Below are 27,973 nucleotides of genomic sequence, written 5' to 3' on the forward strand. Positions count from 1 at the left end.
TGAAATTCTAACTCAGAATGTACCCTGCCACGTGGAAGGAAACCATATTGGAGTGATCCAATAGCTCACGTAACCGTGGTTACATACGTAACCGTCGATGTTCACTGAATTGCTAGCGCTAGTTGCTCAAAGATACCTAGCATCAATGCTAGCTTTGTTAACACCAGCTGCGTGATGATGCAGTTTCCTATAACAGATTTGAAGTGATTTACATTCTTCCATACCAAACAGATTGCTCTCTCAAGTGTTCTTGGAAGATCACCATTGAAAGAACAGGAGAATGGAGATTTTCCTTTTAATTAATTAATTGCTTAATTTATTGGAATTTCCTCTTTCTAAGTCTGCTGTTGTGTTGTGATGATGCAGACTTCTACCAGTGTTTCTGGGGTAATACTGACACCTACTGGTTCATCATTGTCTTGACTGATCCCAAAGAGAAAGAACTTAACTATAGCAATAGTACACTACATGCCCAGTACATTATTCATACATTAATACATTTATACATATATTTATCATTTATATTTTATTAACACTATTAAATTACTGCACATACAATGCATTTTAGAGCAATAGGATGAAATGATATTATAGCTGCAGTTTAAACTAGAAAAGGGAGATGTTTGTGTTGCTATAATCTCAACTAGATGACCATTTATTTTAAAGTTACAAACATTAGTGACCAGCACATACACTTTCTGGTCTCAAGCCTTAGTTAAAGGTTCAACAATGAATTTGTGTTGGTTCAAATAGAAATATTTTACTAATCATTCTAGAAATACGAGGAATATAAAAATATCCTTAAAAGATCATTATTTATAACTGGATGTATGTAAGATATTAAATATGAACTGGCTTGGTTTAGGACATAAATGATGTATAGGTGAGATAGGTTTATGAACTTTACATTAATCATTTAGATAACTGGATTCATTGTTTAGGATACAGGAAGCATGACAAGTTCAATCTTCATTTTGGGACCCTGAAAGTCAAAAACAAATACACTGTTATTTAGTTACATAGTTACCTGAGTGTCCATCACTGACATCAACATCATTTGTTTGATTGACATCTATTATTGGTTTTGATTGATAAGAGGTCGTACTCACAGGTGATTGGTCCGATGGTGAGGGGTTCGAGGGGGACAGAGGGGGTGACAGAGCGGTATTTCCTTTTGGTGCACATCTGAGGAGAGAGACGAGAAGGAGTCAGAGAGACCAGACACTGAGACAGAGAGACCAGAGAGAGTCAGAGAGACCAGACACTGAGACAGAGAGAAGAGATGAAGTCAGAGAGACCAGACACTGAGACAGAGAGACGAGAAGGAGTCAGAGAGACCAGATACTGAGACAGAGAGACGAGAAGGAGTCAGAGAGACCAGATACTGAGACAGAGAGACGAGAAGGAGTCAGAGAGACCAGATACTGAGACAGAGAAGGAGTCAGAGAGAGGAGAAGGAGTCAGAGAGACCAGACACCGAGACAGAGAGACGGGAAGGAGTCAGAGAGACCAGACACTGAGACAGAGAGACGAGAAGGAGTCAGAGAGACCAGATACTGAGACAGAGAGACGAGATGGAGTCAGAGAGACCAGACACTGAGACAGAGAGACGAGATGGAGTCAGAGAGACCAGATACTGAGACAGAGAGACGGGAAGGAGTCAGAGAGACCAGACACTGAGACAGGGAGACCAGAGAGACTCAGAAACCACCACACACAAACTGAGTGAGACCAGAGAGAGACCACAGACTGAGTGAGACCAGAGAGAGTCAGAGAGACCAGACACTGAGACAGAGAGACGGGAAGGAGTCAGAGAGACCAGACACTGAGACAGAGAGACGAGAAGGAGTCAGAGACCAGACACTGAGACAGAGAAACGGGAAGGAGTCAGAGAGACCAGACACTGAGACAGAGAGACGAGATGGAGTCAGAGAGACCAGACACTGAGACAGAGAGACGAGATGGAGTCAGAGAGACCAGATACTGAGACAGAGAGACGGGAAGGAGTCAGAGAGACCAGACACTGAGACAGGGAGACCAGAGAGACTCAGAAACCACCACACACAAACTGAGTGAGACCAGAGAGAGACCACAGACTGAGTGAGACCAGAGAGAGACCACAGACTGAGTGAGACCAGAGAGAGACCACAGACTGAGTGAGACCAGAGAGACCACAGACTGAGTGAGACCAGAGAGAGACCACAGACTGAGTGAGACCAGAGAGAGACCACAGACTGAGAGAGACCAGAGAGAGACCACAGACTGAGTGAGACCAGAGAGAGACCACAGACTGAGTGAGACCAGAGAGAGACCACAGACTGAGAGAGACCAGAGAGAGACCACAGACTGAGTGAGACCAGACAGAGTGGATGAGTCAGCGGGAAAGATGCAGGACTCACTGGAGTGCAGGAGGAGCTCCTCTGGTCACACAGGCTGAGTCTGCAGTGCAGGAAGACATCCCGGTAGTCTCCCTGGTACAGGAACAGCAGAGCAGAGAAGCGAGCCCTGAGAGACGAGCCACTCTCCTCCACCCTCACCTGACGGAGTTCAGTCGGACATCTGGGAAAGAGGGAGGGTCATGGGTTTAGGTTAGATAACGCAACAGAAAATACACAAACATTAGGGTTCGGTTCCCAGACACAGAATAAGCCTGATCCTGGAGTAAAAAGCATATGGAGAAACTCCATGTAAAGTGTTAGTCCAGGACCAGACTTAATCTGTGTCTGGGAAAACCTCCTCCATATGTTCCTTGACTATAAACCAAGACACCTGCACACATACTTGTTCTGAATGATGTAGTATCGCATGATGTCTTTAGGGTCGGGGGATTGCGTGGCATAGCAGTCCTCCAGAACGACCACGAAACGCTCCGTCTCGGACTCCTCTACGGACACGCCCACATGCAGCACGGAACCCACCGGCAAGGTGACTCCGCCCGCTGGGTAAGCCTTTGTGAAGTTGTCGCTGTGGTACAGAGTCATGTTGGAGCCCACTCTGGAGCCCTTACCGACTCTGGAACCCTTCAGCCTGTCAAATGGGCCAATAGGAGATTTGGTTTTGTTAGATTACAAATAAACAGAGTAGAAAACTCACAGACGTTTAGTAAAGCTGAAACCAAGTTTATTCACCCACTGGGTCATACAACAGCATAAGACAACGACATGTTTCCACCAGTGGTAGTATATATATATATATATATAGACCCCAATGTGGATGGAGCATCCTCCTTCCCTCTAAACATGACATGTTTCTACCAGTGGTAGTATATATATATATATAGACCCCAATGTGGATGGAGCATCCTCCTTCCCTCTAAAAATGACATGTTTCCACCAGTGGTAGTATATATATATATATATATAGACCCCAATGTGGATGGAGCATCCTCCTTCCCTCTAAACATGACATGTTTCCACCAGTGGTAGTATATATATATATATATAGACCCCAATGTGGATGGAGCATCCTCCTTCCCACTAAACATGACATGTTTCCACCAGTGGTATATATATATATATATATAGACCCCAATGTGGATGGAGCATCCTCCTTCCCCTCTAAACATGACATGTTTCCACCAGTGGTAGTATATATATATATATATAGACCCCAATGTGGATGGAGCATCCTCCTTCCCCCTAAACATGACATGTTTCCACCAGTGGTAGTATATATATATATATATATATATAGACCCCAATGTGGATGGAGCATCCTCCTTCCCTCTAAACATGACATGTTTCTACCAGTGGTAGTATATATATATATATAGACCCCAATGTGGATGGAGCATCCTCCTTCCCTCTAAACATGACATGTTTCCACCAGTGGTAGTATATATATATATATATAGACCCCAATGTGGATGGAGCATCCTCCTTCCCTCTAAACATTACATGTTTCTACCAGTGGTAGTATATATATATATATATAGACCCCAATGTGGATGGAGCATCCTCCTTCCCTCTAAACATGACATGTTTCCACCAGTGGTAGTATATATATATATATATAGACCCCAATGTGGATGGAGCATCCTCCTTCCCTCTAAACATTACATGTTTATTGCTGGGCAGGAAGTTAAGTGATGCAGGCAATAAACTGTTCCTTCTCCCAATGTGACCTGACCTCCATTCCTCACTAACCCACATCTCTCCATCCTTATCAGTTCCTGCAACCATGTGATTGCCTCTCCTTTACCCAAAACATTCCAAGCTTAACTGCCTCCACCACAAACATTCCTCCTTCAGATAACCATTAACATCTGGTGTAGAAACCTGACCATAGTATTCAATATTTCAAGTTTAGGAGTCAGAGCCCATCAGTATAGTTTTAGCTCTATTACACAGCCAGCTTCAGCTACATATCTTGTATCAAAACATATCAAAACAACAACGAGATGATTCAGTGTGTCAAATCGGAGGGCATGCTGTCCGGTCCTCTGGCAGTCTCTATGGGGTGCCACAGGGTTCATTCTGGCCGACTCTTTTCTCTGTATATATCAATGATGTTGCTCTTGCTGGGGCATTCCCTGATCCACCTCTACGCAGACGACACCATTCTATATACTTTCGGCCGTCATTGGACACTGTGCTATCCAACCTCCAAACGACAGCTTCAATGCCATACAGCACTCCTTCCCTGGCCTCCAACTGCTCCAAAGCGAGTAAAACCAAATGCATGCTTTTAGACCCCGCACGCTGCCTGCACCCGCATGCCCGACTAGCATCACCACCCTGGATGGTTCCAACCTTGAATATGTGGACATCTATAAGTACCTAGGTGTCTGGCTAGACTGCAAACTCTCCTTCCAGACTCACATCAAACATCTCCAATCAAAAATCAAATCCAGAGTCGGCCCCAATTGCAACAAAGCCTCCTTCACTCACGCTGACATGTTACCCTAGTAAAACTGACTATCCTACCGATCCCGACTGTCGGCGATGTCATCTACAAAATGGCTTCCAACACTCTACTCAGCAAACTGGATGCAGTCTATCACAGTGCCATCCGTTTTGTCACTAAAGACCTTATACCACCCACCACTGCGACTTGTATGCTCCTCGGCTGGCCCTCACTACATATTGTCGCCAGACCCACTGGCTCCAGGTCATCTACAAGTCCATGCTAGGTAAAGCTCCGCCTTATCTCAGTTCACTGGTCACGATGGCAACACCCATCCGTAGCACGCGCTCCAGCAGGTGTATCTCACTGATCATCCCTAAAGCCAACACCCATTTGGCCGCCTCCTTCCTCCAGTACTCTGCTGCCTGTGACTGGAACGAATTGCAAAAATCGCTGAAGTTGAGACTTTTATCTCCCTCACCAACTTCAAACATCAGCTATCCGAGCAGCTAACCGATCGCTGCAGCTGTACATAGTCTATTGGTAAATAGCTCACCCTTTTCACCTACCTCATTCACCATACTGTTTTTATACTGTTTTTATTTATTTACTTTTCTGCTCTTTTGCACTGCATCTCTACCTGTACATGCCCATCTGATCATTTATCACCAGTGTTAATCTGCAAAATTGTATTATTCGCCTACCTCCTCATGCCTTTTGCACACATTGTATATAGACTGCCCATTTTTTTCTACTGTGTTATTGACTTGCTAAATTGTTTACTCCATGTGTAACTCTGTGTTGTCTGTTCACACTGCTATGCTTTATCTTGGCCAGGTCGCAGTTGCAAATGAGAACTTGTTCTCAACTAGCCTACCTGGTTAAATAAAGGTGAAATAAATAAATAAAAAAATGATAATGATGATGATGATGATGATGATGATGATGATGATGATGATGATGATGATGATGACCATGAACTATGTAGCGCACAGAGGCACTCATACACAACCATATCCCACATCGCTGTTGGGAAAAAGGACACACTAAGTACGATCCCCAATTAGAGGTAACGATTATCAGCTGCCTCCAATTGGGAACCATACACACACAAACATAGAAATATAATACCTAGAAACCCCCTAGTCACGCCATGGCCTATTACACCATAGAGAACCTAGAGGGCTATGGTCAGGTGTGACAACAGAGGAGGTGATAAACTCTTAACTAGTCATCTAAAGGATCATCAAGAACCACGGGTTTAGAGGATAAACTGTCTATATATTAACAGGATAATGACAGCTTGACATGTGTTAGCCTGCATTAACAGAATACTGACAGCTTGACATGTGTTAGCCTGCATTAACAGAATACTGACAGCTTGACATGTGTTAGCCTGCATTATACAGAATACTGACAGCTTGACATGTGTTAGCCTGCATTAACAGAATACTGACAGCTTGACATGTGTTAGCCTGCATTGTACAGAATACTGACAGCTTGACATGTGTTAGCCTGCATTGTACAGAATACTGACAGCTTGACATGTGTTAGCCTGCATTAACAGAATACTGACAGCTTGACATGTGTTAGCCTGCATTGTACAGAATACTGACAGCTTGACATGTGTTAGCCTGCATTAACAGAATACTGACAGCTTGACATGTGTTAGCCTGCATTGTACAGAATACTGACAGCTTGACATGTGTTAGCCTGCATTGTACAGAATACTGACAGCTTGACATGTGTTAGCCTGCATAGTACAGAATACTGACAGCTTGACATGTGTTAGCCTGCATTGTACAGAATACTGACAGCTTGACATGTGTTAGCCTGCATTGTACAGAATACTGACAGCTTGACATGTGTTAGCCTGCATTAACAGAATACTGACAGCTTGACATGTGTTAGCCTGCATTAACAGAATACTGACAGCTTGACATGTGTTAGCCTGCATTAACAGAATACTGACAGCTTGACATGTGTTAGCCTGCATTAACAGAATACTGACAGCTTGACATGTGTTAGCCTGCATTGTACAGAATACTGACAGCTTGACATGTGTTAGCCTGCATTAACAGAATACTGACAGCTTGACATGTGTTAGCCTGCATTAACAGAATACTGACAGCTTGACATGTGTTAGCCTGCATTAACAGAATACTGACAGCTTGACATGTGTTAGCCTGCATTGTACAGAATACTGACAGCTTGACATGTGTTAGCCTGCATTAACAGAATACTGACAGCTTGACATGTGTTAGCCTGCATTAACAGAATACTGACAGCTTGACATGTGTTAGCCTGCATTAACAGAATACTGACAGCTTGACATGTGTTAGCCTGCATTATACAGAATACTGACAGCTTGACATGTGTTAGCCTGCATTATACAGAATACTGACAGCTTGACATGTGTTAGCCTGCATTGTACATAATACTGACAGCTTGACATGTGTTAGCCTGCATTGTACAGAATACTGACAGCTTGACATGTGTTAGCCTGCATTGTACAGAATACTGACAGCTTGACATGTGTTAGCCTGCATTGTACAGAATACTGACAGCTTGACATGTGTTAGCCTGCATTGTACAGAATACTGACAGCTTGACATGTGTTAGCCTGCATTGTACAGAATACTGACAGCTTGACATGTGTTAGCCTGCATTGTACAGAATACTGACAGCTTGACATGTGTTAGCCTGCATTAACAGAATACTGACAGCTTGACATGTGTTAGCCTGCATTGTACAGAATACTGACAGCTTGACATGTGTTAGCCTGCATTAACAGAATACTGACAGCTTGACATGTGTTAGCCTGCATTATACAGAATACTGACAGCTTGACATGTGTTAGCCTGCATTAACAGAATACTGACAGCTTGACATGTGTTAGCCTGCATTAACAGAATACTGACAGCTTGACATGTGTTAGCCTGCATTAACAGAATACTGACAGCTTGACATGTGTTAGCCTGCATTAACAGAATACTGACAGCTTGACATGTGTTAGCCTGCATTAACAGAATACTGACAGCTTGACATGTGTTAGCCTGCATTGTACAGAATACTGACAGCTTGACATGTGTTAGCCTGCATTAACAGAATACTGACAGCTTGACATGTGTTAGCCTGCATTAACAGAATACTGACAGCTTGACATGTGTTAGCCTGCATTATACAGAATACTGACAGCTTGACATGTGTTAGCCTGCATTAACAGAATACTGACAGCTTGACATGTGTTAGCCTGCATTAACAGAATACTGACAGCTTGACATGTGTTAGCCTGCATTATACAGAATACTGACAGCTTGACATGTGTTAGCCTGCATTGTACAAAATACTGACAGCTTGACATGTGTTAGCCTGCATTATACAGAATACTGACAGCTTGACATGTGTTAGCCTGCATTAACAGAATACTGACAGCTTGACATGTGTTAGCCTGCATTAACAGAATACTGACAGCTTGACATGTGTTAGCCTGCATTGTACAGAATACTGACAGCTTGACATGTGTTAGCCTGCATTATACAGAATACTGACAGCTTGACATGTGTTAGCCTGCATTAACAGGATACTGACAGCTTGACATGTGTTAGCCTGCATTGTACAGAATACTGACAGCTTGACATGTGTTAGCCTGCATTGTACAGAATACTGACAGCTTGACATGTGTTAGCCTGCATTAACAGAATACTGACAGCTTGACATGTGTTAGCCTGCATTAACAGGATACTGACAGCTTGACATGTGTTAGCCTGCATTGTACAGAATACTGACAGCTTGACATGTGTTAGCCTGCATTGTACAGAATACTGACAGCTTGACATGTGTTAGCCTGCATTAACAGAATACTGACAGCTTGACATGTGTTAGCCTGCATTAACAGGATACTGACAGCTTGACATGTGTTAGCCTGCATTGTACAGAATACTGACAGCTTGACATGTGTTAGCCTGCATTAACAGGATACTGACAGCTTGACATGTGTTAGCCTGCATTGTACAGAATACTGACAGCTTGACATGTGTTAGCCTGCATTAACAGAATACTGACAGCTTGACATGTGTTAGCCTGCATTGTACAGAATACTGACAGCTTGACATGTGTTAGCCTGCATTAACAGAATACTGACAGCTTGACATGTGTTAGCCTGCATTAACAGAATACTGACAGCTTGACATGTGTTAGCCTGCATTGTAACAGAATACTGACAGCTTGACATGTGTTAGCCTGCATTGTACAGAATACTGACAGCTTGACATGTGTTAGCCTGCATTAACAGAATACTGACAGCTTGACATGTGTTAGCCTGCATTAACAGAATACTGACAGCTTGACATGTGTTAGCCTGCATTGTACAGAATACTGACAGCTTGACATGTGTTAGCCTGCATTGTACAGAATACTGACAGCTTGACATGTGTTAGCCTGCATTGTACAGAATACTGACAGCTTGACATGTGTTAGCCTGCATTGTACAGAATACTGACAGCTTGACATGTGTTAGCCTGCATTAACAGAATACTGACAGCTTGACATGTGTTAGCCTGCATTGTACAGAATACTGACAGCTTGACATGTGTTAGCCTGCATTAACAGAATACTGACAGCTTGACATGTGTTAGCCTGCATTGCGTTACAGGGGCGCAACTTTGTTTTTAGAAGTTGGGGGGGCATAGTTATTATTGTTTTTAAATCGAGTCGGATACCCAGCCTACCCAACCACTCGGAGGCGTCCGCATGGTCCTAAAGTACACCGCTGCCTCGTATTGTATCACATTCCAATGATAAAACTGGTCAAAGTTGCACCCTGTTGTGTTACATTGTCCATGTTTTACAGTGTTTACTGTAACGTCAGTCTCCACTTACGACAGGTAGGGTTTGATGGCCACATCCAGGCTGGTCTCTGATTCCAGAGGGTAGGCACAGGAGAAAGGCACGCTCACGGGTCGGCTGAAGGACACGTCGGGGACGTGGTAGATGAATAAACTGTTGGAAAAGATGGCGTCCGTTCCGTTTGTCTGGTGAAAGGGGGAAAAGGGAAGAAGATTAGAAGCCAGGAGAGGACCTCTCACCAGTTCTCACAATAATATCACTCTTGGACTATTTCAGTTCATCAGTTCATCATTTTCTGTTGATGGCAACATGTCTCTCTAGCCCGAGTCCCGTCTCTTTATCTCAAATTCCATTTGTTGCCACTCCTAGCCCGAGTCCCGTCTCTTTATCTCAAATTCCATTTGTTGCCACTCCTAGCCCGAGTCCCGTCTCTTTATCTCAAATTCCATTTGTTGCCACTCTAGGCAGTCCGTCTCTTCATCTCAAATTCCATTTGTGCCACTCCCTAGCCCGAGGTCCCGTCTCTTCATCTCAAATTCCATTTGTTGCCAGTGTCTATGTCATTGCCAAAGAGACTTGGCTCGGCGATCTCAACAGCTCAGTGTCCTGTCGATTACGGGGTGAGCGCAGTTGCTGATTGGTAGTTGGAAAAAACATTGACATTTTCCATGACAACGTGAGAAGAACAGTTTCGGTGAGGAACGGGTGAGAAGGCAGTGTCTATGATAACGGGGTGAACAGGCAGTGTCTATGATAACGGGGTGAACAGGCAGTGTCTATGATAACGGGGTGAGAAGGCAGTGTCTATGATAACGGGGTGAACAGGCAGTGTCTATGATAACGGGGTGAACAGGCAGTGTCTATGATAACGGGGTGAACAGGCAGTGTCTATGATAACGGGGTGAACAGGCAGTGTCTATGATAACGGGTGAACAGGCAGTGTCTATGATAACGGGGTGAACAGGCAGTGTCTATGATAACGGGGTGAACAGGCAGTGTCTATGATAACGGGGTGAACAGGCAGTGTCTATGATAACGGGGTGAACAGGCAGTGTCTATGATAACGGGGTGAACAGGCAGTGTCTATGATAACGGGGTGAACAGGCAGTGTCTATGATAACGGGGTGAACAGGCAGTGTCTATGATAACGGGGTGAACAGGCAGTGTCTATGATAACGGGGTGAACAGGCAGTGTCTATGATAACGGGGTGAACAGGCAGTGTCTATGATAACGGGGTGAGAAGGCAGTGTCTATGATAACGGGTGAACAGGCAGTGTCTATGATAACGGGGTGAACAGGCAGTGTCTATGATAACAGGGTGAACAGGCAGTGTCTATGATAACGGGGTGAACAGGCAGTGTCTATGATAACGGGGTGAACAGGCAGTGTCTATGATAACGGGGTGAACAGGCAGTGTCTATGATAACGGGGTGAACAGGCAGTGTCTATGATAACGGGGTGAACAGGCAGTGTCTATGATAACGGGGTGAACAGGCAGTGTCTATGATAACGGGGTGAGAAGGCAGTGTCTATGATAACGGGGTGAACAGGCAGTGTCTATGATAACGGGGTGAACAGGCAGTGTCTATGATAACGGGGTGAACAGGCAGTGTCTATGATAACGGGGTGAACAGGCAGTGTCTATGATAACGGGGTGAACAGGCAGTGTCTATGATAACGGGGTGAACAGGCAGTGTCTATGATAACGGGGTGAACAGGCAGTGTCTATGATAACGGGGTGAACAGGCAGTGTCTATGATAACGGGGTGAACAGGCAGTGTCTATGATAACGGGGTGAACAGGCAGTGTCTATGATAACGGGGTGAACAGGCAGTGTCTATGATAACGGGGTGAACAGGCAGTGTCTATGATAACTATGGGGTGAACAGGCAGTGTCTATGATAACGGGGTGAACAGGCAGTGTCTATGATAACGGGGTGAACAGGCAGTGTCTATGATAACGGGGTGAACAGGCAGTGTCTATGATAACAGGGGTGAACAGGCAGTGTCTATGATAACGGGGTGAACAGGCAGTGTCTATGATAACGGGGTGAGAAGGCAGTGTCTATGATAACGGGGTGAGAAGGCAGTGTCTATGATAACAGGGTGAACAGGCAGTGTCTATGATAACGGGGTGAACAGGCAGTGTCTATGATAACAGGGTGAACAGGCAGTGTCTATGATAACGGGGTGAACAGGCAGTGTCTATGATAACGGGGTGAACAGGCAGTGTCTATGATAACGGGGTGAACAGGCAGTGTCTATGATAACGGGGTGAACAGGCAGTGTCTATGATAACGGGGTGAGAAGGCAGTGTCTATGATAACGGGGTGAACAGGCAGTGTCTATGATAACGGGGTGAACAGGCAGTGTCTATGATAACGGGGTGAACAGGCAGTGTCTATGATAACGGGGTGAACAGGCAGTGTCTATGATAACGGGGTGAACAGGCAGTGTCTATGATAACGGGGTGAACAGGCAGTGTCTATGATAACGGGGTGAACAGGCAGTGTCTATGATAACGGGGTGAACAGGCAGTGTCTATGATAACGGGGTGAACAGGCAGTGTCTATGATAACGGGGTGAACAGGCAGTGTCTATGATAATGGGGTGAACAGGCAGTGTCTATGATAACGGGGTGAGAAGGCAGTGTCTATGATAACGGGGTGAACAGGCAGTGTCTATGATAACGGGGTGAACAGGCAGTGTCTATGATAACGGGGTGAACAGGCAGTGTCTATGATAACGGGGTGAACAGGCAGTGTCTATGATAACAGGGTGAACAGGCAGTGTCTATGATAACGGGGTGAACAGGCAGTGTCTATGATAACGGGGTGAACAGGCAGTGTCTATGATAACAGGGTGAACAGGCAGTGTCTATGATAACGGGGTGAACAGGCAGTGTCTATGATAACGGGGTGAACAGGCAGTGTCTATGATAACGGGGTGAACAGGCAGTGTCTATGATAACGGGGGTGAACAGGCAGTGTCTATGATAACGGGGTGAACAGGCAGTGTCTATGATAACGGGGTGAACAGGCAGTGTCTATGATAACGGGGTGAGAAGGCAGTGTCTATGATAACGGGGTGAGAAGGCAGTGTCTATGATAACGGGGTGAACAGGCAGTGTCTATGATAACGGGGTGAACAGGCAGTGTCTATGATAACGGGGTGAGAAGGCAGTGTCTATGATAACGGGGTGAAAGGCAGTGTCTATGATAACGGGTGAACAGGCAGTGTCTATGATAACGGGGTGAACAGGCAGTGTCTATGATAACGGGGTGAACAGGCAGTGTCTATGATAACGGGGTGAACAGGCAGTGTCTATGATAACGGGGTGAACAGGCAGTGTCTATGATAACGGGGTGAACAGGCAGTGTCTATGATAACGGGGTGAACAGGCAGTGTCTATGATAACGGGGTGAACAGGCAGTGTCTATGATAAGGGTGAACAGGGTGAACAGGCAGTGTCTATGATAACGGGGTGAACAGGCAGTGTCTATGATAACGGGGTGAACAGGCAGTGTCTATGATAACGGGGTGAACAGGCAGTGTCTATGATAACGGGGTGAAAAGGCAGTGTCTATGATAACGGGGTGAGAAGGCAGTGTCTATGATAACGGGGTGAACAGGCAGTGTCTATGATAACGGGGTGAGAAGGCAGTGTCTATGATAACGGGGTGAACAGGCAGTGTCTATGATAACGGGGTGAACAGGCAGTGTCTATGATAACGGGGTGAACAGGCAGTGTCTATGATAACGGGGTGAGAAGGCAGTGTCTATGATAACGGGGTGAGAAGGCAGTGTCTATGATAACGGGGTGAGAAGGCAGTGTCTATGATAACGGGGTGAACAGGCAGTGTCTATGATAACGGGGTGAACAGGCAGTGTCTATGATAACGGGGTGAGAAGGCAGTGTCTATGATAACGGGGTGAACAGGCAGTGTCTATGATAACGGGGTGAACAGGCAGTGTCTATGATAACGGGGTGAACAGGCAGTGTCTATGATAAAGGGGTGAACAGGCAGTGTCTATGATAACGGGGTGAACAGGCAGTGTCTATGATAATGGGGTGAACAGGCAGTGTCTATGATAACGGGGTGAACAGGCAGTGTCTATGATAACGGGGTGAACAGGCAGTGTCTATGATAACGGGGTGAGAAGGCAGTGTCTATGATAACGGGGTGAACAGGCAGTGTCTATGATAACGGGGTGAGAAGGCAGTGTCTATGATAACGGGGTGAACAGGCAGTGTCTATGATAACGGGGTGAACAGGCAGTGTCTATGATAATGGGGTGAACAGGCAGTGTCTATGATAATGGGGTGAACAGGCAGTGTCTATGATAACGGGGTGAACAGGCAGTGTCTATGATAACGGGGTGAACAGGCAGTGTCTATGATAACGGGGTGAACAGGCAGTGTCTATGATAACGGGGTGAACAGGCAGTGTCTATGATAACGGGGTGAACAGGCAGTGTCTATGATAACGGGGTGAACAGGCAGTGTCTATGATAATGGGGTGAACAGGCAGTGTCTATGATAATGGGGTGAACAGGCAGTGTCTATGATAACGGGGTGAACAGGCAGTGTCTATGATAACGGGGTGAACAGGCAGTGTCTATGATAACGGGGTGAGAAGGCAGTGTCTATGATAACGGGGTGAACAGGCAGTGTCTATGATAACGGGGTGAACAGGCAGTGTCTATGATAACGGGGTGAACAGGCAGTGTCTATGATAACGGGGTGAACAGGCAGTGTCTATGATAACGGGGTGAACAGGCAGTGTCTATGATAACGGGGTGAACAGGCAGTGTCTATGATAACGGGGTGAACAGGCAGTGTCTATGATAACGGGGTGAACAGGCAGTGTCTATGATAACGGGGTGAGAAGGCAGTGTCTATGATAACGGGGTGAACAGGCAGTGTCTATGATAACGGGGTGAACAGGCAGTGTCTATGATAACGGGGTGAGAAGGCAGTGTCTATGATAACGGGGTGAGAAGGCAGTGTCTATGATAACGGGGTGAACAGGCAGTGTCTATGATAACGGGGTGAACAGGCAGTGTCTATGATAACGGGGTGAACAGGCAGTGTCTATGATAACGGGGTGAACAGGCAGTGTCTATGATAACGGGGTGAGAAGGCAGTGTCTATGATAACGGGGTGAACAGGCAGTGTCTATGATAACGGGGTGAACAGGCAGTGTCTATGATAACGGGTGAACAGGCAGTGTCTATGATAACGGGGTGAACAGGCAGTGTCTATGATAACGGGGTGAACAGGCAGTGTCTATGATAACGGGGTGAACAGGCAGTGTCTATGATAACGGGGTGAACAGGCAGTGTCTATGATAACGGGGTGAGAAGGCAGTGTCTATGATAACGGGGTGAACAGGCAGTGTCTGATGATAACGGGGTGAACAGGCAGTGTCTATGATAACGGGGTGAACAGGCAGTGTCTATGATAACGGGGTGAACAGGCAGTGTCTATGATAACGGGGTGAGAAGGCAGTGTCTATGATAACGGGGTGAACAGGCAGTGTCTATGATAATGGGGTGAACAGGCAGTGTCTATGATAACGGGGTGAACAGGCAGTGTCTATGATAACGGGGTGAAAGGCAGTGTCTATGATAACGGGGTGAACAGGCAGTGTCTATGATAACGGGGTGAACAGGCAGTGTCTATGATAACGGGGTGAAAGGCAGTGTCTATGATAACGGGGTGAGAAGGCAGTGTCTATGATAATGGGGTGAACAGGCAGTGTCTATGATAACGGGGTGAACAGGCAGTGTCTATGATAATGGGGTGAACAGGCAGTGTCTATGATAACGGGGTGAACAGGCAGTGTCTATGATAACGGGGTGAACAGGCAGTGTCTATGATAACGGGGTGAACAGGCAGTGTCTATGATAACGGGGTGAACAGGCAGTGTCTATGATAACGGGGTGAACAGGCAGTGTCTATGATAACGGGGTGAACAGGCAGTGTCTATGATAACGGGGTGAGAAGGCAGTGTCTATGATAACGGGGTGAACAGGCAGTGTCTATGATAATGGGGTGAGAAGGCAGTGTCTATGATAACGGGGTGAACAGGCAGTGTCTATGATAACGGGGTGAGAAGGCAGTGTCTATGATAACGGGGTGAACAGGCAGTGTCTATGATAACGGGGTGAACAGGCAGTGTCTATGATAACGGGGTGAACAGGCAGTGTCTATGATAACGGGGTGAACAGGCAGTGTCTATGATAACGGGGTGAACAGGCAGTGTCTATGATAACGGGGTGAACAGGCAGTGTCTATGATAACGGGGTGAACAGGCAGTGTCTATGATAACGGGGTGAGAAGGCAGTGTCTATGATAACGGGGTGAACAGGCAGTGTCTATGATAACGGGGTGAACAGGCAGTGTCTATGATAACGGGGTGAACAGGCAGTGTCTATGATAACGGGGTGAACAGGCAGTGTCTATGATAACGGGGTGAACAGGCAGTGTCTATGATAACGGGGTGAACAGGCAGTGTCTATGATAACGGGGTGAGAAGGCAGTGTCTATGATAACGGGGTGAACAGGCAGTGTCTATGATAACGGGGTGAACAGGCAGTGTCTATGATAACGGGGTGAACAGGCAGTGTCTATGATAACGGGGTGAGAAGGCAGTGTCTATGATAACGGGGTGAACAGGCAGTGTCTATGATAACGGGGTGAACAGGCAGTGTCTATGATAACGGGGTGAACAGGCAGTGTCTATGATAACGGGGTGAACAGGCAGTGTCTATGATAACGGGGTGAACAGGCAGTGTCTATGATAACGGGGTGAACAGGCAGTGTCTATGATAACGGGGTGAAAGGCAGTGTCTATGATAACGGGGTGAACAGGCAGTGTCTATGATAACGGGGTGAACAGGCAGTGTCTATGATAACGGGGTGAACAGGCAGTGTCTATGATAACGGGGTGAACAGGCAGTGTCTATGATAACGGGGTGAACAGGCAGTGTCTATGATAACGGGGTGAACAGGCAGTGTCTATGATAATGGGGTGAACAGGCAGTGTCTATGATAACAGGATGAACAGGCAGTGTCTATGATAACAGGGTGAGAAGGCAGTGTCTATGATAACGGGGTGAGAAGGCAGTGTCTATGATAACGGGGTGAACAGGCAGTGTCTATGATAACGGGGTGAACAGGCAGTGTCTATGATAACGGGGTGAACAGGCAGTGTCTATGATAACGGGGTGAACAGGCAGTGTCTATGATAACGGGGTGAACAGGCAGTGTCTATGATAACGGGGTGAACAGGCAGTGTCTATGATAACGGGGTGAACAGGCAGTGTCTATGATAATGGGGTGAACAGGCAGTGTCTATGATAACAGGGTGAACAGGCAGTGTCTATGATAACGGGGTGAACAGGCAGTGTCTATGATAACGGGGTGAACAGGCAGTGTCTATGATAACGGGGTGAACAGGCAGTGTCTATGATAACGGGGTGAGAAGGCAGTGTCTATGATAACGGGGTGAACAGGCAGTGTCTATGATAACGGGGTGAACAGGCAGTGTCTATGATAACAGGGTGAACAGGCAGTGTCTATGATAATGGGGTGAGAAGGCAGTGTCTATGATAACGGGGTGAACAGGCAGTGTCTATGATAACGGGGTGAACAGGCAGTGTCTATGATAACGGGGTGAACAGGCAGTGTCTATGATAACGGGGTGAACAGGCAGTGTCTATGATAACGGGGTGAACAGGCAGTGTCTATGATAACGGGGTGAACAGGCAGTGTCTATGATAACGGGGTGAACAGGCAGTGTCTATGATAACGGGGTGAACAGGCAGTGTCTATGATAACGGGGTGAGAAGGCAGTGTCTATGATAATGGGGTGAACAGGCAGTGTCTATGATAATGGGGTGAACAGGCAGTGTCTATGATAACGGGGTGAACAGGCAGTGTCTATGATAACGGGGTGAAAGGCAGTGTCTATGACGGGGTGAACAGGCAGTGTCTATGATAACGGGGTGAACAGGCAGTGTCTATGATAATGGGGTGAACAGGCAGTGTCTATGATAACGGGGTGAACAGGCAGTGTCTATGATAACGGGGTGAACAGGCAGTGTCTATGATAACGGGGTGAACAGGCAGTGTCTATGATAACGGGGTGAACAGGCAGTGTCTATGATAACGGGGTGAACAGGCAGTGTCTATGATAACGGGGTGAACAGGCAGTGTCTATGATAACGGGGTGAACAGGCAGTGTCTATGATAATGGGGTGAACAGGCAGTGTCTATGATAACGGGGTGAACAGGCAGTGTCTATGATAACGGGTGAAAGGCAGTGTCTATGATAACGGGGTGAACAGGCAGTGTCTATGATAACGGGGTGAACAGGCAGTGTCTATGATAACGGGGTGAACAGGCAGTGTCTATGATAACGGGGTGAACAGGCAGTGTCTATGATAACGGGGTGAACAGGCAGTGTCTATGATAACGGGGTGAACAGGCAGTGTCTATGATAACGGGGTGAACAGGCAGTGTCTATGATAACGGGGTGAACAGGCAGTGTCTATGATAACGGGGTGAACAGGCAGTGTCTATGATAACGGGGTGAACAGGCAGTGTCTATGATAACGGGGTGAACAGGCAGTGTCTATGATAACGGGGTGAACAGGCAGTGTCTATGATAACGGGGTGAACAGGCAGTGTCTATGATAACGGGGTGAACAGGCAGTGTCTATGATAACGGGGTGAACAGGCAGTGTCTATGATAACGGGGTGAACAGGCAGTGTCTATGATAACGGGGTGAACAGGCAGTGTCTATGATAACGGGGTGAACAGGCAGTGTCTATGATAATGGGGTGAACAGGCAGTGTCTATGATAATGGGGTGAACAGGCAGTGTCTATGATAACAGGGGTGAACAGGCAGTGTCTATGATAATGGGGTGAACAGGCAGTGTCTATGATAACGGGGTGAACAGGCAGTGTCTATGATAACGGGGTGAACAGGCAGTGTCTATGATAACAGGGGGTGAACAGGCAGTGTCTATGATAACAGGGTGAACAGGCAGTGTCTATGATAACAGGGGTGAACAGGCAGTGTCTATGATAACGGGGTGAACAGGCAGTGTCTATGATAAAGGGGTGAACAGGCAGTGTCTATGATAACAGGGTGAACAGGCAGTGTCTATGATAACGGGGTGAACAGGCAGTGTCTATGATAACAGGGTGAACAGGCAGTGTCTATGATAACAGGGTGAACAGGCAGTGTCTATGATAACGGGGTGAACAGGCAGTGTCTATGATAACAGGGTGAACAGGCAGTGTCTATGATAACGGGGTGAACAGGCAGTGTCTATGATAACAGGGGTGAACAGGCAGTGTCTATGATAACAGGGTGAACAGGCAGTGTCTATGATAACAGGGTGAACAGGCAGTGTCTATGATAACGGGGTGAACAGGCAGTGTCTATGATAACGGGGTGAACAGGCAGTGTCTATGATAATGGGGTGAACAGGCAGTGTCTATGATAATGGGGTGAACAGGCAGTGTCTATGATAACAGGGTGAACAGGCAGTGTCTATGATAATGGGGTGAACAGGCAGTGTCTATGATAACGGGGTGAACAGGCAGTGTCTATGATAACGGGGTGAACAGGCAGTGTCTATGATAACGGGGTGAACAGGCAGTGTCTATGATAATGGGGTGAACAGGCAGTGTCTATGATAACGGGGTGAGAAGGCAGTGTCTATGATAACGGGGTGAGAAGGCAGTGTCTATGATAACGGGGTGAACAGGCAGTGTCTATGATAATGGGGTGAACAGGCAGTGTCTATGATAACATGGTGAACAGGCAGTGTCTATGATAACGGGGTGAACAGGCAGTGTCTATGATAACGGGGTGAACAGGCAGTGTCTATGATAACGGGGGGGTGAACAGGCAGTGTCTATGATAATGGGGTGAACAGGCAGTGTCTATGATAACGGGGTGAACAGGCAGTGTCTATGATAACGGGGTGAACAGGCAGTGTCTATGATAACGGGGTGAACAGGCAGTGTCTATGATAACGGGGTGAACAGGCAGTGTCTATGATAACGGGGTGAACAGGCAGTGTCTATGATAACGGGGTGAACAGGCAGTGTCTATGATAATGGGGTGAACAGGCAGTGTCTATGATAACGGGGTGAACAGGCAGTGTCTATGATAACGGGGTGAACAGGCAGTGTCTATGATAACGGGGTGAACAGGCAGTGTCTATGATAACGGGGTGAACAGGCAGTGTCTATGATAACGGGGTGAACAGGCAGTGTCTATGATAACGGGGTGAACAGGCAGTGTCTATGATAACGGGGTGAACAGGCAGTGTCTATGATAACGGGGTGAACAGGCAGTGTCTATGATAACGGGGTGAACAGGCAGTGTCTATGATAACGGGGTGAACAGGCAGTTGCTCGGGTGGTTGTTGTCCTTGATGATCTTTTGGCCTTCCTGTGACATCGGGTGCTGTAGGTGTTCTGGAAGGCAGGTCTTTTGTGATACAGTGCGACAGGATGCTCTCGAATGTGCATCTGTAAAAGTGTGTGAGTGTTTCTTCAGACTTCTGAGGTTGAAGAGGCACTGTTGTGCCTTCTTCACCATGCTGTCTGTGTGGGTGGACCATTTCAGTTTGTCTGTGATGTGTTCGCCAAGGAACATAAAACTTTCCACCTTCTCCAATACTGTCCCATTGATGTGGATGCTCCCTCTGCTGTTTCCTGAAGTGTACCATCATCTCCTTTGTTTTGTTGACGTTGAGTGAGAGGTTATTTTCCTGACACCACACTCCGAGGGCCCTCACCTCCTCCCTGTAGACTGTCTCGTCGTTGTAGGTAATCAAGCCTACCACTGTCGTCTGTAAACTTGATGATTGAGTTGGAGGCGTGCATGGCCATGCAGTCATGGGTGAACAGGGAGTACAGGAGAGGGCTGAGCACGCACCCTTGTGGGGCCCCAGTGTTGAGAATCAGTGAAGTGGAGGTGTTGTTTCCTACCCTCACCACCTGGAGGCGGCCCGTCAGAAAATCCAGGACCCAGTTGCACAGGGTGGAGTTAAATGCTGAGCTGTAGTCAATGAACAGCATTCTTACATAGGTATTCCTCTTGTCCAGATAGGATAGGGCAGTGTGCAGTGTGATGGCGGTAAGCAAATTGTTTTGGGTCGGCCTCTGGGGTAAGATCCCATGTCCAGGGTGGAGGTCTGCTTCGGGAAAGTGGTATTCCTGGTCGTACTGTAGGGAAGTGGTATTCCTGGTCGTACTGTAGGGAAGTGGTATTCCTGGTCGTACTGTAGGGAAGTGGTATTCCTGGTCGTACTGTAGGGAAGTGGTATTCCTGGTCGTACTGTAGGGAAGTGGTATTCCTGGTCGTACTGTAGGGAAGTGGTATTCCTGGTCGTACTGTAGGGAAGTGGTATTCCTGGTCGTACTGTAGGGAAGTGGTATTCCTGGTCGTACTGTAGGGAAGTGGTATTCCTGGTCGTACTGTAGGGAAGTGGTATTCCTGGTCGTACTGTAGGGAAGTGGTATTCCTGGTCGTACTGTAGGGAAGTGGTATTCCTGGTTGTACTGTAAGGAAGTGGTATTCCTGGTCTTACTGTAGGGAAGTGGTATTCCTGGTCGTACTGTAGGGAAGTGGTATTCCTGGTCGTACTGTAGGGAAGTGGTATTCCTGGTCGTACTGTAGGGAAGTGGTATTCCTGGTCGTACTGTAGGGAAGTGGTATTCCTGGTCGTACTGTAGGGAAGTGGTATTCCTGGTCGTACTGTAGGGAAGTGGTATTCCTGGTCGTACTGTAGGGAAGTGGTATTCCTGGTCGTACTGTAGGAAGTGGTATTCCTGGATGTACTGTAGGAAGTGGTATTCCTGGTCGTACTGTAGGGAAGTGGTATTCCTGGTCTTACTGTAGGGAAGTGGTATTCCTGGTCTTACTGTAGGGAAGTGGTATTCCTGGTCGTACTGTAGGGAAGTGGTATTCCTGGTCTTACTGTAGGAAGTGGTATTCCTGGTCGTACTGTAGGGAAGTGGTATTCCTGGTCGTACTGTAGGAAGTGGTATTCCTGGTCGTACTGTAGGGAAGTGGTATTCCTGGTCGTACTGTAGGGAAGTGGTATTCCTGGTCGTACTGTAGGGAAGTAGTATTCCTGGTCGTACTGTAGGGAAGTGGTATTCCTGGTCGTACTGTAGGGAAGTGGTATTCCTGGTCGTACTGTAGGGAAGTGGTATTCCTGGTCGTACTGTAGGGAAGTGGTATTCCTGGTCGTACTGTAGGGAAGTGGTATTCCTGGTCGTACTGTAGGGAAGTGGTATTCCTGGTCTTACTGTAGGGAAGTGGTATTCCTGGTCGTACTGTAGGGAAGTGGTATTCCTGGTCGTACTGTAGGGAAGTGGTATTCCTGGTTGTACTGTAGGGAAGTGGTATTCCTGCACAATCCAGGTGTGGAAAGCTCTAGGATATTTATTTTATTTTATTTGACCTTTATTTAACTAGGAAGTCAGTTTAAGAACAAATTCTTATTTACAAAGACGGCCTACCGGGGAACATTGGGTTAACTGCCTTGTTCGGGGCAGAATGACAGATTTTTACCTTGTCAGCTCTGTGATTCGATCCAGAAACCTTCGGTTACTAGACCAACGTGGACTTACAGCTGTAATTGCTACCAAAGGTGCTTCTACAAAGTATTGGCTCAGCGGTGTAAATACTTATGTAAATTAGATTTTTCTGTATTTCATTTTCAATACATTTGCAAAACTTTCTAAACACATGTTTTCACTTTGTCATCATGGAGTATTGTGTGTAGATGTGTGCGAATTTAAAAAAAAAAAAGTAATCTGTTGAATTCAGGCTGTAACACAACAACATGTGGAATATGTCAAGGGGTGTGAATACTTTCTGAAGGCTCTGTGCATCCTATAAGGAAACATCAATCAAATCCACCACCGCACCTCAGACACCCTCAAATGAAATTTCTCCTTTCCTAAAACGTATCTTGGCTTCAATATAGCATAATGCTGAAATAATGTTTATTTGTGTATATGTTTCTAATTATTTATTATATTATTTGCCAATCATTATTTGTCCATCTTAATCTTTTATTTTTAATTGGCCAGTCTGAGTTGTGGCTTTTTCTTTGCAACTCTGCCTAGAAGGCCAGCATCACGGAGTCGCCTCTTCACTGTTGACGTTGAGACTGGTGTTTTGCCGGTACTATTTAATGAAACTGCCAGTTTACGACTGTTTCTCAAACTAGACACTCTAATGTACTTGTCTTCTTGCTCAGTTGTGCACCGGGGCCTCCCACTCCCTCTTCTATTCTGGTTAGCGCCAGTTTGCACTGTCCTGTGAAGGGACTAGTACACAGCGTTGTACGAGATCTTCAGTTTCTTGGCAAATTTCCCAAGGAATAGCCTTCATTTCTCAGAACAGGAAAAGACTGATGAAATTCAGAAGAAAGTTATTTGTTTCTGGCCATTTGAGCCTGTAATCGAACCCACAAATGCTGATGCTCCAGATACTCAACTAGTCTAAAGAAGGCCAGTTGTATTTCTTCTTTAAATCAGAACAACAGTTTTCAGCTGTGCTAACATAATTTCTAATGATCAATTAGCCATTTAAAATGATAAACTTGGATTAGCTAACACAACATGCCATTGGAACACAGGAGTGATGGTTGCTGATAATGGGTCTCTGTACCTCCTCTGTAGATATTCCATTCAAAATCAGCCGTTTCCAGCTACAACAGTCATTTACAACATTAACAATGTCTACACTGTATTTCTGATCAATTTGATGTTATTTTAATGAATTTCTTTCTTTCCCAAACTTTTGAACGGTTGTGTATATGTATGTATATTTATGTTGTGTTACACAGCATTTGAAAAAAGAGACCTAGACCTCAATATGTCTTCCGTGTTAAAATGTAACATAAAAATAAACCGTCTGTTTTCACTGTTTCATTCTTACGCAATTCATGCATCTCCGCTGGCCTCTCTCTCTTCCAACCTCCCTGTATTCCTCTCAACCAGTAGCCCAATCATGTCCCAGAAGTAGCCACCTACAGTAGTTCTGTCACCTACTTTTAGCCCAAGCATGTCCCAGAAGTAGCCACCTACAGTAGTTCTGTCACCTACTTTTAGCCCAATCATGTCCCAGAAGTAGCAAACTACAGTAGTTCTGTCACCTACTTTTAGCCCAATCATGTCCCAGAAGTAGCCAACTACAGTAGTTCTGTCACCTACTTTTAGCCCAATCATGTCCCAGAAGTAGCCACCTACAGTAGTTCTGTCACCTATTTTTCAGCCCAAGCATGTAGCCCCACAAGTAGCCAACTACAGTAGTTCTGTCACCTACTTTTAGCCCAAGCATGTCCCAGAAGTAGCCAACTACAGTAGTTCTGTCACCTACTTTTAGCCCAATCATGTCCCAGAAGTAGCCAACTACAGTAGTTCTGTCACCTACTTTTAGCCCAATCATGTCCCAGAAGTAGCCAACTACAGTAGTTCTGTCACCTACTTTTAGCCCAATCATGTCCCAGAAGTAGCAAACTACAGTAGTTCTGGCACCTACTTTTAGCCCAATCATGTCCCAGAAGTAGCAAACTACAGTAGTTCTGTCACCTACATTTAGCCCAATCATGTCCCAGAAGTAGCAAACTACAGTAGTTCTGGCACCTACTTTTAGCCCAATCATGTCCCAGAAGTAGCAAACTACAGTAGGTCTGTCACCTACTTTTAGCAATAAATAAATATGTATGTATATATATATTAGAGGGAAAAAGTACCTTCCTCTTACTGGACATAAAATAGGCTTCAGGCTCCAGCGCTCACAATGAACTGGCGGGGAAGTTTGAAGGGCGAGAGCTTCTCTGGTGTGACTGGTCACATTGGCTGGTGATAAACATGCAATAAATGGACTGTTCATAATTGAAGGCCTGTGTCTTTGGCAATGACAAGGATTGGCAATGAGTGGAATATTAGCTAAAGAGACTGGTATCCAGGGTTATGTCTAACAGCAAGTGCTCTCTTTTGATAGTTTTGGTGAGGGTCGGGGTCTGTTCTCACCACCAGAGTGTTTCCGCAGGCGCCCTCCTTGCGCTCCACCTGGTACCATACCATGCCGCCACGCTCTTCGTGAGCGTTACACCGGGGGTCGGCCAGGTTAGCGGTGGTGGCGTCCAGACCAGCGGCCTCCAGGTTAGTCCTGTTGAGACCCACCTGTACCAGGCTCCGCCCACATACTACCTCTGGGTGCAGCAAAACAGGCTGATCTGTAAGAGAGGAAGAGAGAGACAGAGGGATGAGAAACAGGCTGATCTGTAAGAGATGAAGAGAGAGAGACAGAGGGATGAGAAACGGGCTGATCTGTAAGAGAGGGAGAGAGAGGGATGAGAAACAGGCTGATCTGTAAGAGAGGAAGAGAGAGACAGAGGGATGAGAAACAGGCTGATCTGGAAGAGAGGAAGAGAGAGACAGAGGGATGAGAAACAGGCTGATCTATAAGAGAGGAAGAGAGAGACAGAGGGATGAGAAACAGGCTGATCTGTAAGAGAGGAAGAGAGAGACAAAGGGATGAGAAACAGGCTGATCTGGAAGAGAGGAAGAGAGAGACAGAGGGATGAGAAAATAAAGACAACAGAAAATAAGTTATTCAAGAACCCAAAATGAAAAGAAGGAATTACAAATGATCATATAAACTCTTCGAAAAAAGGGTTCCAAAAGGGTTCTTCGGCTGTCCCCATAAGAGAACCCTGTGAAGAACCCTTTTTGGTTCCAGGTAGAACCCTTTTTGGTTCCAGGCAGGGGTTCTACTTGGAACCCAATAGGGTTCTACCTGGAACCAAAATGGTTATAGCTGGCACCAAAAAAGGGTTCTTGACAGGGTTCTCTTATGGGGACAGCCGAAGAACCATTTTAGGTTCTAGATAGCACCTGTTTTTCTAAGAGAGTACAGTACATAGGTCCTTAAACAGGTGTTTTCTGAGAACTCACCTGGCCTCTCACACCGCCAAGTGACCCCATCGGTGCTCACGCAGGTCTCCCCCGCTCTGCAGGTACCACACATTGCTTTTGGCGTAGTCGTGGCAACCTGTGACTGTGTTGTTGTTGTGGTGCGATTGTTCTCTACTGGCATTTCTGTAGATGTGACTGGTTTTGGTGTTGTGGTGGGAGCTGACACATCTGGAACAAGGAGTTAAACAGGAGACACAGTTATGAGGGAACATTCATCGCTCATGTTTTGAAAGAACTAGTATGCTGGTATTACCAGAATCAATATGAATGAATGGATGAATATGCTGAGTACTGTTAATATCCAGGGCCATAAGAAAAACATCAAGGTGTATATAACCAGCTGATGAATGACTAAGTAGTAAACAGTTTAAAAATACAATAACTTCAATTCAAAAGGCAGAACAACATCAACAAGCCCCACTCAGAACTTGGCAAAGCAGCAGGCGAAACCTTACATGCACAATAGGCGAAGTAGCACCCGGGAGGCATGACGAACTTGTACACAAAGTAGTTCCCAGGGCATGCCTTGACGTGGATGGGCTGAGACTGCACCCAGCAGCAGTCCCCATTGAAGCTGGCGCAGACTGCACTCTGGACAATTTCATCCACCTGCTGGGGGGGAGGAAACGCCAGCCACAAGGGAGCCTGGGTGCCGCACTGGAAGGAATCCACGCACTTGTCCGGCATGGACACGCTCTGGTTGCCGATGAACATGCGGTAATAGCCGTCCCAGCGGACGTTGCGGTCGCAGTGCCTGTTGCCCCGTGGTTGTTGGTGGAACGCCAGGCGTCGTTCAGGACCGTGTAGATCTTACAGGGGTTGGAGCACTGCTGGATGCCGGCGACCGTGATGCAGTCCTCCCCGTCGGCGCACTCGTTGAAGCCGCAGCTGAACCGGACATGGGCAAGGTTGGTGTTGGAGGTGGGGTAGGAGCGGCGGACACGGCGAGGGGCGTGGTGGTGGTCGGCGGTGGCGGTGTGGCCAGGTAAACAGATGAGGCCGTCTCCGGAGAAGCCCTTCTTACAGGTGCATGTGATGTCACCTGCCATGGGCGAGGTGTGGCAGACGGCTTGTTCGTGACACGCCTCGCAGCTGGTGACAATCGTATCTGTGGGAATTTGGGAATATATGAGTTCATCGTCTTTTTAGGTTGAGGTATCAGTGTGTGGTGGGTTATATAATATTATACTGTATAAAAACACTTAACACACAATCCAATTTGTAAGTCGCTCTGGATAAGAGCGTCTGCTAAATGACTTAAATGTAAATGTAAATGTACCTGAGGTGTCCAGCTGTTGATTTATTAAATATATAGTATATATGTGTGTACCTGAGGTATGTCCAGCTGTTGATGTATTAAATATATAGTATATATGTGTGTACCTGAGGTATGTCCAGCTGTTGATGTATTAAATATATAGTATATTTGTGTGTACCTGAGGTATGTCCAGCTGTTGATTTATTAAATATATAGTATTTTGTGTGTACCTGAGGTATGTCCAGCTGTTGATGTATTAAATATATAGTATATATGTGTGTACCTGAGGTATGTCCAGCTGTTGATGTATTAAATATATAGTATATTTGTGTGTACCTGAGGTATGTCCAGCTGCTGATGTATTAAATATATAGTATATTTGTGTGTACCTGAGGTATGTCCAGCTGTTGATGTATTAAATATATAGTATATATGTGTGTACCTGAGGTATGTCCAGCTGTTGATTTATTAAATATATAGTATATTTGTGTGTACCTGAGGTATGTCCAGCTGTTGATGTATTAAATATATAGTATATTTGTGTGTACCTGAGGGACGTCCAGCGCTGGACAGAACCAGTAGAGGCACCAGCAGAGCCACCAGGATCATCCTCATCAACACTAGTTACTTCTACAGGGGCAGAAACGGGGAACACAACCTGAAGGAAAATACACTTATTATATTAATCCACATTTTACATCTACTGGAACGTCAGGCACGTTTAAATGCAAGTTTGACCTGATTTAATTTGACTGTATCTATACAGGTCATCCTATGGTGATAAAACACATTTTATTTTCTGTCACAAGACTGCAATAAACCCCATTACAAAACATCTAATACAATAATAGATATTAAGCATGGACACACATTCTCTGGAGGATATTATAACATCTAATACAATAATAGATATTAAGCATGGACACACATTCTCTAGAGGATATTATAACATCTAATACAATAATAGATATTAAGCATGGACACAC

The 27,973-nt window shown here is 46.0% G+C and overlaps 1 protein-coding gene and 1 long non-coding RNA gene across 6 annotated transcripts; both read right to left on the bottom strand.

The window, feature by feature from the left end:
* Window positions 1-507: 507 nt before the first annotated feature.
* Window positions 508-27,596, bottom strand: LOC118381148 (pancreatic secretory granule membrane major glycoprotein GP2-like). The gene is made up of 10 exons (XM_052503728.1): window positions 27,536-27,596; window positions 26,583-26,837; window positions 26,185-26,538; window positions 25,709-25,897; window positions 24,782-24,987; window positions 9,727-9,878; window positions 2,782-3,027; window positions 2,400-2,559; window positions 1,110-1,185; window positions 508-982 (listed from the first exon to the last, which is right to left on the bottom strand). Exons 1-10 carry the CDS (start codon window positions 27,594-27,596, stop codon window positions 963-965), a joined length of 1,719 nt encoding a protein of 572 aa, XP_052359688.1. The 3' UTR covers window positions 508-962.
* LOC127919870 (uncharacterized) lies at window positions 23,503-24,775 on the bottom strand. Of its 5 annotated transcripts, none has more exons than XR_008104332.1 (3): window positions 24,446-24,775; window positions 24,068-24,337; window positions 23,503-23,955 (listed from the first exon to the last, which is right to left on the bottom strand). It is a non-coding gene; the product is annotated as an uncharacterized LOC127919870 (long non-coding RNA). The 5 variants fall into 5 exon arrangements; XR_008104334.1 differs by lacking the exon at window positions 24,446-24,775 and having other exon boundaries at window positions 23,503-23,793; window positions 23,902-23,955; window positions 24,068-24,435; XR_008104333.1 differs by lacking the exon at window positions 24,446-24,775 and having other exon boundaries at window positions 23,503-23,847; window positions 23,902-23,955; window positions 24,068-24,435.
* Window positions 27,597-27,973: the final 377 nt, after the last annotated feature.

This window comes from Oncorhynchus keta, unplaced genomic scaffold, assembly GCF_023373465.1.
Source record: "Oncorhynchus keta strain PuntledgeMale-10-30-2019 unplaced genomic scaffold, Oket_V2 Un_contig_17738_pilon_pilon, whole genome shotgun sequence".
Lineage (NCBI taxonomy): Eukaryota > Metazoa > Chordata > Actinopteri > Salmoniformes > Salmonidae > Oncorhynchus > Oncorhynchus keta.